Source organism: Athene cunicularia (assembly GCF_003259725.1).
Source record: "Athene cunicularia isolate RWA chromosome 1 unlocalized genomic scaffold, athCun1 chr1_part2, whole genome shotgun sequence".
Lineage (NCBI taxonomy): Eukaryota > Metazoa > Chordata > Aves > Strigiformes > Strigidae > Athene > Athene cunicularia.
This window is the reverse complement of record NW_020799092.1, coordinates 69356680-69370796: the sequence shown is the minus strand read 5'-3', so window position 1 is coordinate 69370796 and position 14117 is coordinate 69356680. Positions and strand designations below refer to the sequence as shown.

Genomic DNA, 14117 nt, shown 5'->3' with positions numbered 1-14117 from the left:
ATAGTAAATTGCCAGCCAGATCCTCAGCTCTTGCACGGCAGGCATGGCCGTGCTCTTGGTGAGAGCAGGCTGCTGCTTCAGCTGTCCTGCTTCCACCTCCTCCTCCTCTGGCACTTGCAGGCTTCTGCACATGCGGGAGCTCTCTTGTGGCAAATCGTGGCTCATAGCAGCGATCCAGAGAGGGACGAATTTCTCAAGGAATTTGATTTCATATGGATATGAGTTTGTTAACAACATTCAGGTGTGAATGAAAAAACAGATCATCACCTGTTTCTTCAGAATGACTACATATTTCAGAGTCATGACCTTTTCATTAAAAACTTTGGTGACAGGATGGTCTGGAGACACTGTTCCTCCTAGGCTTTCCAGACTGACTCCTTCCTAAAATCCACAATCACCTGTTATTTACTGTATTGCTATTTATCCCAGTCACAATCTTCCCTGACAACACAGCAAAGACAAAACACAATTCTCTGTTTATCCAGTTTCCTTATCCCTGGAGTGATGTTGCACACCTGCTTAGGGCCCCGCGCAGGTGAGGGGCACTCACCCTTTAGGCTGGCTCTCAAACTCTTCTGCCCACTGCTCCTGGACATCCTCCGTGGAGAGGTCCACGTCCCTGGTTGTGGCGAAATTGAACTCGCTGCCTTCTGTCCCATGGAAGTAGATGGAGTTTCCATCTGACTGGCAGCTATGCTGGGGACATAGGGAACACATGGAAGGTGGTGTTACAACAGGTTTGTAGCGTGTTCTGCTCACACACTGTCAGAGCTCAGAGCGAGCTGTACATTATCTAATGACTTACCGATGCCTGAAAGAAAATTTAAAAAAGGAGAGTCATCTTTTATCTCTGTTGACCCACCCCCAGTGATAACTGTGTCCTTGTCTTGTACCTGTTTCCCTACAAATGCACTACAGACCATCATAAAACTGTGTTTACAATGAAGGACATGTACCATATCTTTGGCTGTTTATTTATATTTTAAACTATTGCCATTATGTCTGGCACATACACAATTGTGTGTACAAATAACTTTAGTAGTATACTAAATATTGCTATGAGTATTTTCTCGGCATAAGAGTTTCATGCTGTGAAACACATCAGATCTCCATGCCTGAATTTTTGTCAGAAGAGGTATTTGTGTGTAAAATTGTTATGAATTGCCATTTTTGTGTAAAATTGATATGAATTGCCATACAGTAAACTTTGGGCCCGAAATGTATGAGTGAAAACGCTATATTTGCCATATTTAATTCAAATAGCATAACTCCATAGGCAACTAGCTCTTGTGATACAGCAGTCTCAGGGGTCCTGAGGCTGCCCCCAAACCCAGCCTGTCTGCTTTTCCTATTGCATTTCTGTATATACCACCTCAGCAGCATCAAATGAGGCCACGTGTCTGCCCCAATATGCACTGATTACCACAACTCTATGGGAGCATAGACCTGGAAGAAATTGCCTGTGAGGAGCACATGAGGTTTACAGCAGAGATTTTCTTCTTTCTCCCATTCTGCTTTTGCCTTCTTGTGTGTCTGAGAGAATGCTAAAAGTCTGTCAAATCTGTGTGGCTGAAACAGATACTGGGAGCTTCTAAAGATCTACCTGGCCTTAAAGCAAACTGAGATCTTGGCATTTTATTGAACTGTTTGTATTACATGAAATACTGATCAAAGTAATAATTAGCTCAAACGCTTTTTGGGGGGGAAATCTTGGGTGCATTATAATAGTGAAAGCTGAAATAAGAAATGATTAATTAGAATAATTCTGCATGCTTACCATAGTTCAACATCTGAAAAAGAGATACAGTGATGCCAGATTGCATTGACCTTTTCAGTATCGTCTGTGCAGTGCCCTCTTGTCTCTGAATCCCTTCATAACATGCTGAGGGGAGTATGACAATTACCTCTTCTCCTTTTAAAAAGGTCATGGTAGTGCCACGTAAGTGAATAATTAAATTTTTAACAAAGGGAATGAAGTGGCAAGAAATGAAAACTGCCCAGTACATCTTTGTCTATGGGATTTTATGAGTAAAGTAAAAACTAACACATTTTGACAGATTCTATAACTCCTTCTTCATTTATCCATGCAAAGAAACCATAACTGAAATTCTTTCATTGATGATTTTCAAGTATGGTTGCCAATAACTTAGCAATGAATTTATATTTCAGAATGTAATTTGTGACTACATTTCTAGAGGTGTCTACACATTTTTAGAAAAAAATCTGAGTACTTAAAGTCTAATTTTTGTATAGACACTTTCTGGTCTATAGTTGAATGACAACAGCTCTATGTTTATTAACACTGACTAAATATCACTTAAATAAATAAACACACTATAAAAATGTAAAGACCATTTCAACTGCTAAAATAAACAAATGGACAAATAGATACTACTGAGCTAGTTACTACAATTATATACAAGCTTTGGAAAATTCTTTTTAAGCCTTACTTATTTCTCAGGTGCTAAGTTATATGTAAGTATATACTTGATAGTGGGGTATGCAATCAGTAATCTCTTGCTTGATGAAAGACATCCATTAAAATAAACACAAAACAGATACAACCTCATTCTCTTTTAACATTTGTATGTCCTTCTGCTGTCTAACAGAATATTTACTGAAGTACAGCTGATGGAGTTTCAATTTAGGTTGTCAAGATAAATAAATGGGCAGTTTGGCAAAGGGGTGAATAAGTATTTATACAGTGGTGTATGATCAACCCTTTATGAAAGCTCAAAAGCATCATTTATGTTATTAGTTCTATAAAACTATATGCTTTTATACACAGCTACACAGTATCTATGAATATTTATTTTATGCATATTTTATGTGTTAATGAAGCACACAACATATGGCTCAAGTCACCCTCTGCTCATGCTAGCTTTGAATCTCACGTGGAACAGCTACACAGAAGTTCAGTCTGGGGTTATTCTGCATACCTATGAAATGAGTAATAGAAGCTCATTAACTTTAAAGAGAGTAGGAAAGGTGCTCAAAACACAGGTACGCTTTTAAAGAAGTTCAGAAGGAAGGCCATACTTTTGTAGTATGTTTTTGCCCCAGTGCCACCATTTGGGGCCCTGGACACATGCTCATGGGAGAAGCAGATGAGGATGAGCCCCACCTGCATGAGCCGTGCTGCCCCAGCAAAGGCCAGGCATCTTCTGCTCATGATATTGTCCTCTCCCACCTGCCCCATTTCCCTCACCTGTATAATCATCACACCTAGCTCACACTTCCATATTTTTCTTTTCATTTTCCAAGCAGTTGCTATCTGTTGCTGCTTTTACTGCCTTTTTTTTTTTTTTTTCATCTGATGGGCTTCTGAGGGGTGAATAACCTCAAAGAACACTCAGCCAAATTTTGCAGGAGCAAAAGAAGCTCCACAGGACGTGGTCCCTCACCGGCATCGCCCCCAACTTCCTTGTCAGTCTTGTTCAACATCCAGGAGGCTGCTGAATGTGTTGAATTATTTTGTGGTTTTGTAATAGGGCTTGAACAGATTAGGGACTGAATTGAAATCATCAGACTCATTTTCTCTTGGGTTCAACCCAGGATTTGAATCCAAGCCTTTAGAAATGAAGAACTAAAGTACAATTTACATACTGTGTTGCCTCTTTCCCAAATTAAAGGTTTTACAATTGCAATGGTAGTCTGTATACTTCTAAGTATTTAAGGACTGAATTTTACAGGTCCTTTTTTTTTTTTTTTTTTTTTTTTCATTCTAAAATGATAAAAATTGTGGAATGAACATGTTATTAAGTTTGTTCTCTGTTTCATTTTTATTTACATTTAAATGATTTATAAGATAACAAATAGGCTTGCTGTGCAAGTTTTTTTAACTAAAAAGACCAAATGACAGCAACTTGTAGGATATTTCTCGTTACCATGGAAGCATCAACTGTAGGTCCAGAAGTGAAGCAGTGTTTTAATTTTATTTAAAGGAGATTAAAAGCATGTGGAACATCTAGTGTGTCCTTAAGCAAATTAGAACACTGAAAAGTTAACTAATTTGTGAGAAAAAATTAATTTAGAGAATAAATCCTTTGACAAATCTGATAACCTTCATTAAACAAAGCTTTCTCCCAAATCACCTACATAATAGAGCATAGGACACTTGCAGGCACTTGAATGGAGCCACTTCACAACAGTAGCTATTTCCTATTGTTTGCAACCGGAGTGGGACTATCAGCCTGCCATAAGTAAACTGTTGTATTCCTAAATAAACAACCCCTGCTTGTTGCCAGGTGGAAAGAAGCCAAGTTCTGTTCAGGGACTGTGGTCCTCCCAAGGGGAAAAAAACACAGTTTAATTTAATCTGGCACTACCAATACTATTATTCACTAGCTGCAATTGTTAAGCTATTGCTTTGTGTGAATAGGGCAAAATGAAAATTGGCTGGATGCATTCCCATATCTCAGTATGCTTGGATTTGCTTTCAATCTAATCTTTACCCTGAATTTTCTGTGTTTCTCAAGTTTGTCTGCTGGATAGCTATGGTATCACTGCTTTTTCCCTTCTTTCAAGGCCCTACATGGCTCATCCTCACCTGCCTCCACCATCTCCCATATGCACCAAATCATGGGTTACTTTTCCTTGGCTGCCAATGTTTGCCACTACATCTGTTGGTGAGATGACCAAACTTGCATGCTCTTGCCCATTCTGCCCATCATCCTTGGCAAATTCCCCACAATATGTTGGCCTCCAGACACTTTCTTAGTGCTCTCCTCAACAAGTCTTGTTATTGATTACACTGAAAAATGCACTGCTTATGAGGATGAGCACTCTCCCCACTCACAATATTTCCTTTTACTCCAATATCTCCCCACTCCCAGCTTATCTCCTTTTTCATAAATGGATGGTGATTTTCTGGGACACAAGCTATCTTTTGGGTTTGCACCTGAATAGGCAGCAGTGGTACCTTCCTTGCTCAGGGCTCTTTGATGAGGTATCACTACTACAAAAAATACATTTTCATGCTAAAATTGCAGTTAACTATGAATATTTCTGGTCTATGGGTACAGTTCTTAGCAAAGTTGTCTGTGAGAACCAACAAGTCTTATTAATTAAGTTGAGCTTTTTGTTGTATATTATGAGGGCATTAGCTAATGATTTGAAGATACAGATTATAGGAGAGAGTAGTGCATGGTTTCAAAAACAAACTTTTGTTAAGAGTCTGTCACCCTATTTATCCTACTATATAGTCTTTACATTTTACATCTTCTACTTATTTTTTTTTTTTTTTTTTTTTTTTTTTTTTTCTTTTGTAAGTGCTTTTAGGAAAGCCTCTTTATCATCTGAGATGCAGAAGGGTTTCAATTAGGACTGCTCAAAAAACACTGGTCAGCAAAAGCAGGGAAATCAGAAAATCAGATTTGGTGAAGCAGGTGCTTTCCAACTGGACCCATTTATGTTTTCATAAACAAATACTGACCAACTTTCCATAGCATCTAAATGGCTTATGAGCCCCAAGTAAGATCTGGGATCCTACATCATGTAGCTTGCCTGAACAATCTCCATATTTTTAAAGATTTGCATGAGAGCACCATGTAAGGAGACACCTGCTACCTTCAGTGTGACCTCTTGGCTGGGAGGGACCCCTGGAGTTCTTCTGTTCATCCTGCCATGTGAAGCAGTACAAGCCTTAACCAGATCATCTTATGCCACTGTTGCATCTAAGGACACAGCCCTGAAAATCTTTAGAATCTCAAAAGACAAAGATTGGCTATATAAACAGAAGCACTGAAGTTCATCCAAACCAGCTTCTGTCCCAGTTGTTCAAGTCAAACTTGTGAATCAATAAATACCTCTTGGCTTTACAGTATGGGATTTCTTTACTTGGAGAGCAGAACAGAGGGCAACTAAATGTTACAACTGTGCCATTTGGAGAAGCATCAACAGGAAACACTAGTGTGAAATTCCTCAGTGTAACAGATTTTTGGCTGAGGTGCTGCATATCATCTTCCCGAGGTTCATCCCCACACTCCCATGAAAATGTTCACCTCTGCGGCTTTAAAGTGTCCACAGTCATCTTTACCATCATTTAATTAGGTTTTTATCAGAGACAAACAGTGATGCACCTCTTCATATTATCTCTCCTGGGCCTAATGGCCCCGATGATTCTTGCAGACAGCTGTAGCCTCACAATTTATTTTTTGGCGACATTTCTTGCATTGGAATGAATGTGTTGGGCATTTGGGCAGTGCCAGCTTGTAAAGGGCTGATGGCAGATGGAAAGAAATCTGCCCAGTATGCCTTCACCTCTACACGAGCAGAGGGCCATCAATTTCCCCCATTAAGGAGTTGTCACGCAGCCCACCCAGCTGGAAGAGCATCTCTGATAGCCAGGCTGGCTGGCGTATGCTATTCAAATACAAAATGCACTTTAAAAGGAAACGAAAATATCATTTGTCGGCAAATTGAAAATGCATGGCTTTGACCGCAGCCAATTTTTTAATGACTGTAATATTTTAAGTGATTATTTTTGCCACTTCAGATTGCTCCTTAGAGAGGAGAGGTTTTTTTAATTAAAATCTAAGCAATGCAAACAGATGAGATATGAGAAACAGAGGAACAAGAAAAAAAGATGAAGAAAATTAATTAAAGCAGCACTGTCAATGGAGCCATAAATTAGATATTGTGTCTTTCTGGGAATGCGTCACGCAGGTTTTAAAATTTTTTTGATTTTGACATGATAGCAGGTACAAGAATAGATTTGGTCTTGATAAAATCATACTCTGTATGCAATATCTTAGCCAGCAAAGGTACAATGACAGAATTTAGGAAAGATTCTAAATTCTGTGGATTTCGTTGATAACACATCTGGCCAGAAGTCCCTCCTTTAACCAAAGGAGAAACCACAATGTGATTAGAATACTTTCCCATGAGACAAAGAGGTCTTTAATCTTTCCCACATGCTACATCTTTACATCATTTAATGTAGATTACAGACCGAAAACTTTGGCTGCACAAGCAGGCCAGGTGCACAGGGGGTTATAGTGCACCTTCCCTTTCCAAAACAACGGGATGAAACTTGTCCTGTGACGTAGTAACAAACAGTTTATAAAGTGTGTTTTCACCCATTTCTGATTATAGACTGTTATTCAAAGGCTGCTACTCAAAACACTTTGTTTAGGAGTGATTCGTGTGACTTGTATGGTTCTTAGTTTTCTAGGACATTTCATGATGTTTGTACTACAGTGGACATTCTGGCAATGACTGATTTCCCTAATGAGTCATTTAACTGTCATGAGCTGAACTATTCCTTTATGTTATTGGGAGCTGTTGGTGTTTCTAGCACTCTGCAGTGAGCATGATTAAACCTTATCTGTTCTTCTGAAAGTAATGATGTGTATTTACACCACTGTAAAATTAGAGTCAGGAAGAGTCAGTCAAAGTTGTTTCTACTCTTCAGCATCTAATGGATCAATTCACGTTGTTTTTATTAATGTGCATCTCACAGTGACTTGCAAAGACCAAATTCTTTCCTTCTAGGAGGCAGGAAAGACCCCTGGTGCTTTGACGCTAGCTCAGAGCTAATGCTGGCTCCCTGCCATCGCCCACAACACTTCCGAGCCACGGGGAACTGGCATGGAGAAAGGTGAAGGTTCAGCACTGCTGCCTGACAGCGATTCTCAGCTGCCCAAACACTCACAGCACCGCAGTCAACCACCTATCAGTTCCAGTGAACTCCTAGGCATTATATCTAAGTACTATTATTTTAATTAAAAGTGTGACTGTTAACAAAAAACAGCAAGAGCAATTCCATGCATGGGCTAGACCCAAACCTATGGATATACAGATGCCTTCTCATGAGCACAGCTCGGTGCCCACACTCTCACTAAAGGGAGCCAGTTGACAGGTTTTGTGCACCCTGCTCTGCTTTCTTCACCTCTCCTCCCCTCTCACACTCCTCCTTCCACCCACAGAGAAGCAGGAATGGCTCTCAGATGAGGTGCAGCAGGAAGCCTGCTCTCTTCTTCCCAGGAGGATGTGGTGGATAAGAACTCCTGCGAGGCAAAGCAGCTGGCTAGAAGGCTGGGTTTAGCCCACAGACCAAATACTGCCTTGCTATATCTTATTCAAAAAACAGAAAAGTCTAGACAGAAGCATCTATATTTGTGTAATTTTGTCCAATATAAGGTCATAGCAATTTCAATCTGTTGTTTTCACACTGGTATACCTAGAGCATCACCTTTCCTCCTGCAAACAAATATATTTGCCCTGATTCAGACAGTGGGTACCTCAATCCTTTTTTAAACAAGACTTTAAAACCAAAAAATGAAAAAAAAAATCTTGTTCATTTCAGCACAAACAATTAAACCCGACAAAGATATATATGGAATATCAGGATGTTTGTTTTGAAAGAAAACTATCCAATGCCATTCTTATTAATTAACAGAGTATTCAGAGATTTGGAAATCCACTCTGGAACTGGGGGGTGGAATAGCTTAATCAGCCTTTCTTTTTGCCAAAATCCTAAGCCTGCATTCATGTCTTCTCTGCTCACCGACACCCAACAAGAAGACAGGTTCAGGAAGGACTCACAGATCTAGGATGTGCGTAGCCCTGTTCTGCTCAGGGTTTGGTGAAAGATAATGGAGTTTTACAGACACATTTTCAGCATATTTTTGCAAGTGTGTGTTCAGTTCTCCCATTCTCTTCTTATGCAGCTTTCTCTTCTGCTAAACTGGCATGCATTTATGGGAAATTAAAATGAGCTGAATGGTGATGTCCTGTTACTCAAGGGGCTCACTGTATCAGGTTGTTGGGATTGAGACGTTTTCAGGATTTATTGGTCATGTCCACAGTAGTGAATAACATGCATCAGGTACCATTCCCTGGTCCTAAACCCTTCTCTCCTTGTCCTATCCCATGCTATGCCAGGCTGCACGCTTACAGACAACCTCAAGTGTAGTCCCCAGGTCCTGCAAACCAAACACACTAAGCTGAACAACTGGACTGCAACCTTCAGCCAGCAATGAAAAGCAGCTGTAACTACTGTGAGACAGCATTTCTGTAACTTGGCTCTTCCCAGAGGTGAGAAGTGCCACTGGGTTAACACCTCATGACCAAATATATTACCACTCTAGTGTTTGTAATGGTCTGTATTGCTTTTTCCCAGATATGGAAAAATTCCAGAGTCAGGTGGTTCCGTCTCAACGTTATTTTTTATGTATCAAAGCAGTACAGAGATGTGAACTATAAGACTGCTGAGATTCTCCCCCTTTCTCAACCTCAGTTTTTGAGCTTTCACATCCAACCTTGGACCAGGGCAATCAGAAGCTGAAAAACTTGGCAAATGTTGTACCTCAAAACACAACAATTTCTGGTCAAATATACAAGATACATGAAGTGTCCAGTTCTATAGGAGTAGAGATCCAAGAAACATCACTGAAGGAAGATTTCATCTTTTCCCCCAATTACCTATGAAGTCTTGAGATTCACAGACCTTTAACAGTTATCAGAATACAGCACTGCTTCATGTCAGCAGTCTCAGCCACTAGTGCAACATCCTAACCATGCTCAGTTGCAAGGCCGTGCTCACACTCAGAGCTGTCACTGAAAATATTGAAATGCAGGCAGGAATTTATCCTGTTCAACACCCTTCCACACAGTCCAACACAGATAAATATGTTCCAGTGGATGCAATTAATCTCCTAAGGGTTGCTTGGCCATGCTAACAGCATCTTTCTTGTCTTTTGCTGTCTTCTTTGGAACTGAAACACACAAATTCCGTGGCTTATCTCTCAGCTTGCTTCCTATCTCAGTAGCCAGTTCCAGCTGCGTCTGCAACCAGCCATGTGCTTTCAAATGGGCAGCAACCATTCCTGAGTGCAGCAAGAAATGTAATGAAATTCCTGGTCCAAGCTCAAGACTGGGAGAGGAGGAGAAACTGCTTCCTAAGCTAGGCACAGGCAAGTTCCCACAAGTGCTTATTGAGAACACACTGGCCAAATCCATCAAACCGGTGTGAACACATTGGTGCATAATTACCATTAATGCTTGCACTGTCCACTCCAGTGACTGCATGCATCACAAAACCTCATCCAGAAACCAGACAACAGAGACAACAGTCTTCATGGTAGTACTTTTCTTTGTTTCAGCTGTCTTTTTACTTTATTAACCTAGGCAGTTATTAATTTGAGCAGTTTTACTAGAAAAACTCCTGGATTTGTAATGTTTGCTATTTTATTTTTAGTAGCTCTCAACTACTACCAAAGCAAACCTTCTAGAGAAAAAAAACCCCTTTCTTTGCAACTTTTTAAGTATCCAGCAAGAGCATGTACCAGGTATAACAAGCAATTCCGAAAGCCACCTCCTGAGCAACTATTAAGAACTTGCTGAACAACATCTAACTACATGAGCAACAGCAACATTTGTTCTAAACAACCAACAAACCATACCTTAATGTCTATCTTTACTAACTGAGTAGCCCACTAAGGCAACAGAATGGTATTTAATGAGAATTGCCTTAAAAGGTTTGGGATATCTGAAGGGATGGGTGGGGTGTGCAGGTCTAACATGCTAGGACCATGACAGTAACTGGACCGAGCCAGGGACCGTTTTCTGGCCTTGACAGTAAATGACACAGCAAAGTTTGCATCCACCTGGGCAAACTCTCTCCTCCATGAAGAGTGATGCCATCCCTGCAGCCTACTTGAAACAATTCCTGGTCCATCCATAAGGCTTAAATCCCTTGACGATAATGCCTGGGATCTTGCACAAGCCAAAGCCAAGCAAGTTTGTGCTGTAACAGCTACGGTGTGCAAGACCATGGGCTCATGTTCATAACCTTGTTTCCTTCATTCACTACCCTGGGTGTGCCACAGAGCCCCCACAGAGAAGGTTCTACCATCTGATCAACATCTGCTGGGGCAGTTCAGAAGCAAACACTTAAAGTAAATAGAGAAAGACTGTTTCTACTCAAACTTTCTGAACAAACATCAGGACTATAATATTTAGCAAGTGTTAGATGTCTGGGAAGCAAAAGCACTTGCAGGAAAAAGAGAACTAGAATTAGCTTTGGTGCAAGCTATCCCTGTAGCACTGTCAGGGTTTCTCCAGCATTATTTAGCAGGCCAATGCCTTTGGCTATGATAGAGAAATCTCCTAAAAGCTTCCCCCAGTTTCTATGAACTCTTGAAGCCTGAGAGCATTAACAATATTGGGAATCCCGTGAAGATGTACCACCCATTGCTGCTGTTATTCTGCCATTATACTGGCCAAGTTATCTGACAGCTGTGAAATGCTGCTTGAAACAGAGGTGACTGGTGCAGTTACAACTAAAATGTGATGTAATGACATTAGGACAATGTAAAAAGATTCTCACTTTTTATACTATTTATACAAAATAGTGGGTTTGTGATGAACTGAGATTGGAGTTACGCTAAATGTTTTCAGGAAAATATTAGAAGTTTTTGTAAAGTTTTGTATGATGTTCCAACCCTGAAAAGCACAAAAGCTTTGTCAAAAAAATTGTTCTTGGTTTTAAAATGCTATGACAGGGTCTATGCTGAATCTGATGTAAATCTGGACCCAATTTAGAGTTTTACTTTTGACATAGTATGAAATTCACACTGCAAAATCTCTTCAATTCTTTTTTTGAAAGATTGTTCCTGAAAATTTGAGGAAAAATGGAGCAAAAACCTTTAAAATTAAATATGAGGACAAGACGTGCTCTGGTGACAATCTAGATGATACATTGAAAATGTTTGAAATAACCACAGAGTCCCAGGAAGAATAAGCGCCCTTACACATTGCTTTAACCTGGTGTAAATGTCTATACATGACCAAGCATTTTTCTGTCTAGAAGCATAAGTGATCTCTGTGTTCAGGTCTCTCATCTTACAGTTCTGTATTGACACAAACTGGCTGAGTTTAACAACAACAACAACAAAAAAAAGACAAAGAAAAAAAGGAAAAAAAGAGGTTTCCTTGCTAAAGTTTAGATGCTGTTTGTGCATGCTTCAGAGGAGCAATTGGCCAGCTGAGAACTGCGCCTATTGCACATTACTCCTTGCTTTGCTTTCACACCTTCACATGTGTGGGCTGGATTTTGAGATCCTGAGATAAGCCTGACAACACAACAAATGTGAACTCATCACAGAAAACTGCTTCATTAAATATGCAGAACATGATTTGATTTTAAAATCTCATTAAAAAACTTTGTCATTGTAGTTTAAATGATCTTAGTGAAATAAAGTCAATATGCAGTACTGTGAGTAGATTAGTGGGAGTATTTATTTCTAAAAAGTTTAATCTGAGGCCATTCATATCAGGTTCTGTGGGAAAAGGATGAGGCCATAACCAACCTTACTTCCCTCAGGATTTGACATCTGTTTCCCGTGCAATTGCCAAAACCATTACCAGTATCATAAATGAACCCCAACATCAAAACTGCCTTTTTTGTGAATGAAAAGTAGGATGGAAACAGAAAGCCATCTGCTGTCCAACTTCTGGCTGCTTGGAAACATAAAAAGCAAGAATCCAACTGACTTCCAGGTGTCAAACAACTCTGCAATTTAAGGAACTTTATGCACAGAGATCTTGCAGGGCTCCTTAGAGTTTTTCCCAAGGTTGTGTTTTCTTACTGGGTCTCATGCATCAAAACAGGATCTTAATGAAAAAGATACTTTTAAGGACCAGTCACTACCTGAATGCAACAGAGATGTGATATTCACAGTCAGAAAAAGTGTGAAACCATAGTTTTCTGTGACGGTTTGTGATGAAGCAAGTAGTGATAGCTGAACAACACCAAGATAAACAAACAGGTAGATTTCAAAATATCCAACAGAGAGGCTTGAATTTGTGTCAGAAATATTGCACTGTTTTGCTAAAAGGAAGCTGTTTCCCATTTTCTGTTACATGATCTTTGACATGACAGTACGAACTGTCATTTGGTTTTGGTCATAGCAGAGAAGTTGCATTGTTCTAGAAAGTCCCAATGGGACAGAGAAAAGTTAAAAACAAAGTAAAAAAGAGCCCAGTTCTAGAAGCAAGTGGAGTGGCCTAAACAACTTCGTATGTTCAGAGTTTGGTTAGATGTTACTGTCACCTTCTACATACAAGAGTAATAATAACATTAAGCCATAGAAAATCAGACTAACCTTAACTGTGGCCCCAGGAAAGAAAAGCCAGTTGCCAGTATCCACAGGATCAAGATTATCTTCTAACACAACTTTTCTGTGAGCAGCATTTATGATCAGGATGTTGTCCAATGCCCAACAGGCTTCATATACATCACCAGCATGAACATAATCCTGTTTCCACTGAAAATGGATGTTTTCCCCTTTAGCATCTTCAGGAAGGTACAGGATGTGGATGATTGTGCTGACATTGGAAGGGGCACTGAAAAACAACGATATGGAATTAGACCAAATTTAAGCCATAGACAGCAACAATTTTCCCTCATTTAATATGTTTACTAGGAGGTGACACAGTTGTGTTGATATCCCTTGTATACTACTAAATCTAAGGAGAAAACACCTGCCCTGAGAGTCCCACCGAGCCAGGCAGTGAACATACAGCCTAAACAGACAGCCTTGCTTCAAAGAAAGTGCAAGCTAAGGCAATAAATAACAGATTGTCCTGGTTTCAGCTGGGACAGATTTAATTTTTTTCCTAGTAGCTGATATAGTGCTGTGTTTTGGATTTAGAACAAGAAGAATGCTGATAACAGACTGATGTTTTAGTTGTTGCTAAGTAGCATGTAAGGATTTTTCAGTTTCCCATGGTCTGCCAGTGAGTAGGTATAGAAGAAGGTGAGAGGGAGCATGGCCAGGACAGCTGACCCGAACTAGCCAAAGGGATATTCCATACCATAGGATGCCATGCTTGGTATATAAACTGAGGGAATTGGGCCACGGGGGGCCAATAGCTGCTTGGGAACTGTCTGGGCATTGGTCAGCAGGTGGTGAGCAGTTGTGGTGTGCACCACTTGGTTTTCTTGGGTTTTATTGCTCTCTCTTTTTATTGTCTTCTTTTTCATTACTATTATTAGTAGTATATTTTATTTCAATTATTAAACTGTTTTTAACTCAACCCATGAGTTTTACTTTTTTTCTGATTCTCCTCCTTATCTCACTGGAGAGGGGAGGAGTGAGCGAGTGGCTCTG

General features: G+C 40.0%; 1 protein-coding gene across 1 annotated transcript in view; it reads right to left on the bottom strand.

Moving 5' to 3' along the window:
• The window catches only part of RELN (reelin), a 243611-nt gene that overhangs the window by 115750 nt on the left and 113744 nt on the right, over positions 1 to 14117 (bottom strand). The window contains exons 10-11 of the mRNA XM_026868008.1: positions 13110 to 13350; positions 551 to 696 (exon numbers count right to left, since the gene is read on the bottom strand). Coding sequence (XP_026723809.1) covers positions 551 to 696; positions 13110 to 13350 — 387 coding nt within the window. The remainder of the gene's footprint in view (positions 1 to 550; positions 697 to 13109; positions 13351 to 14117) is intronic.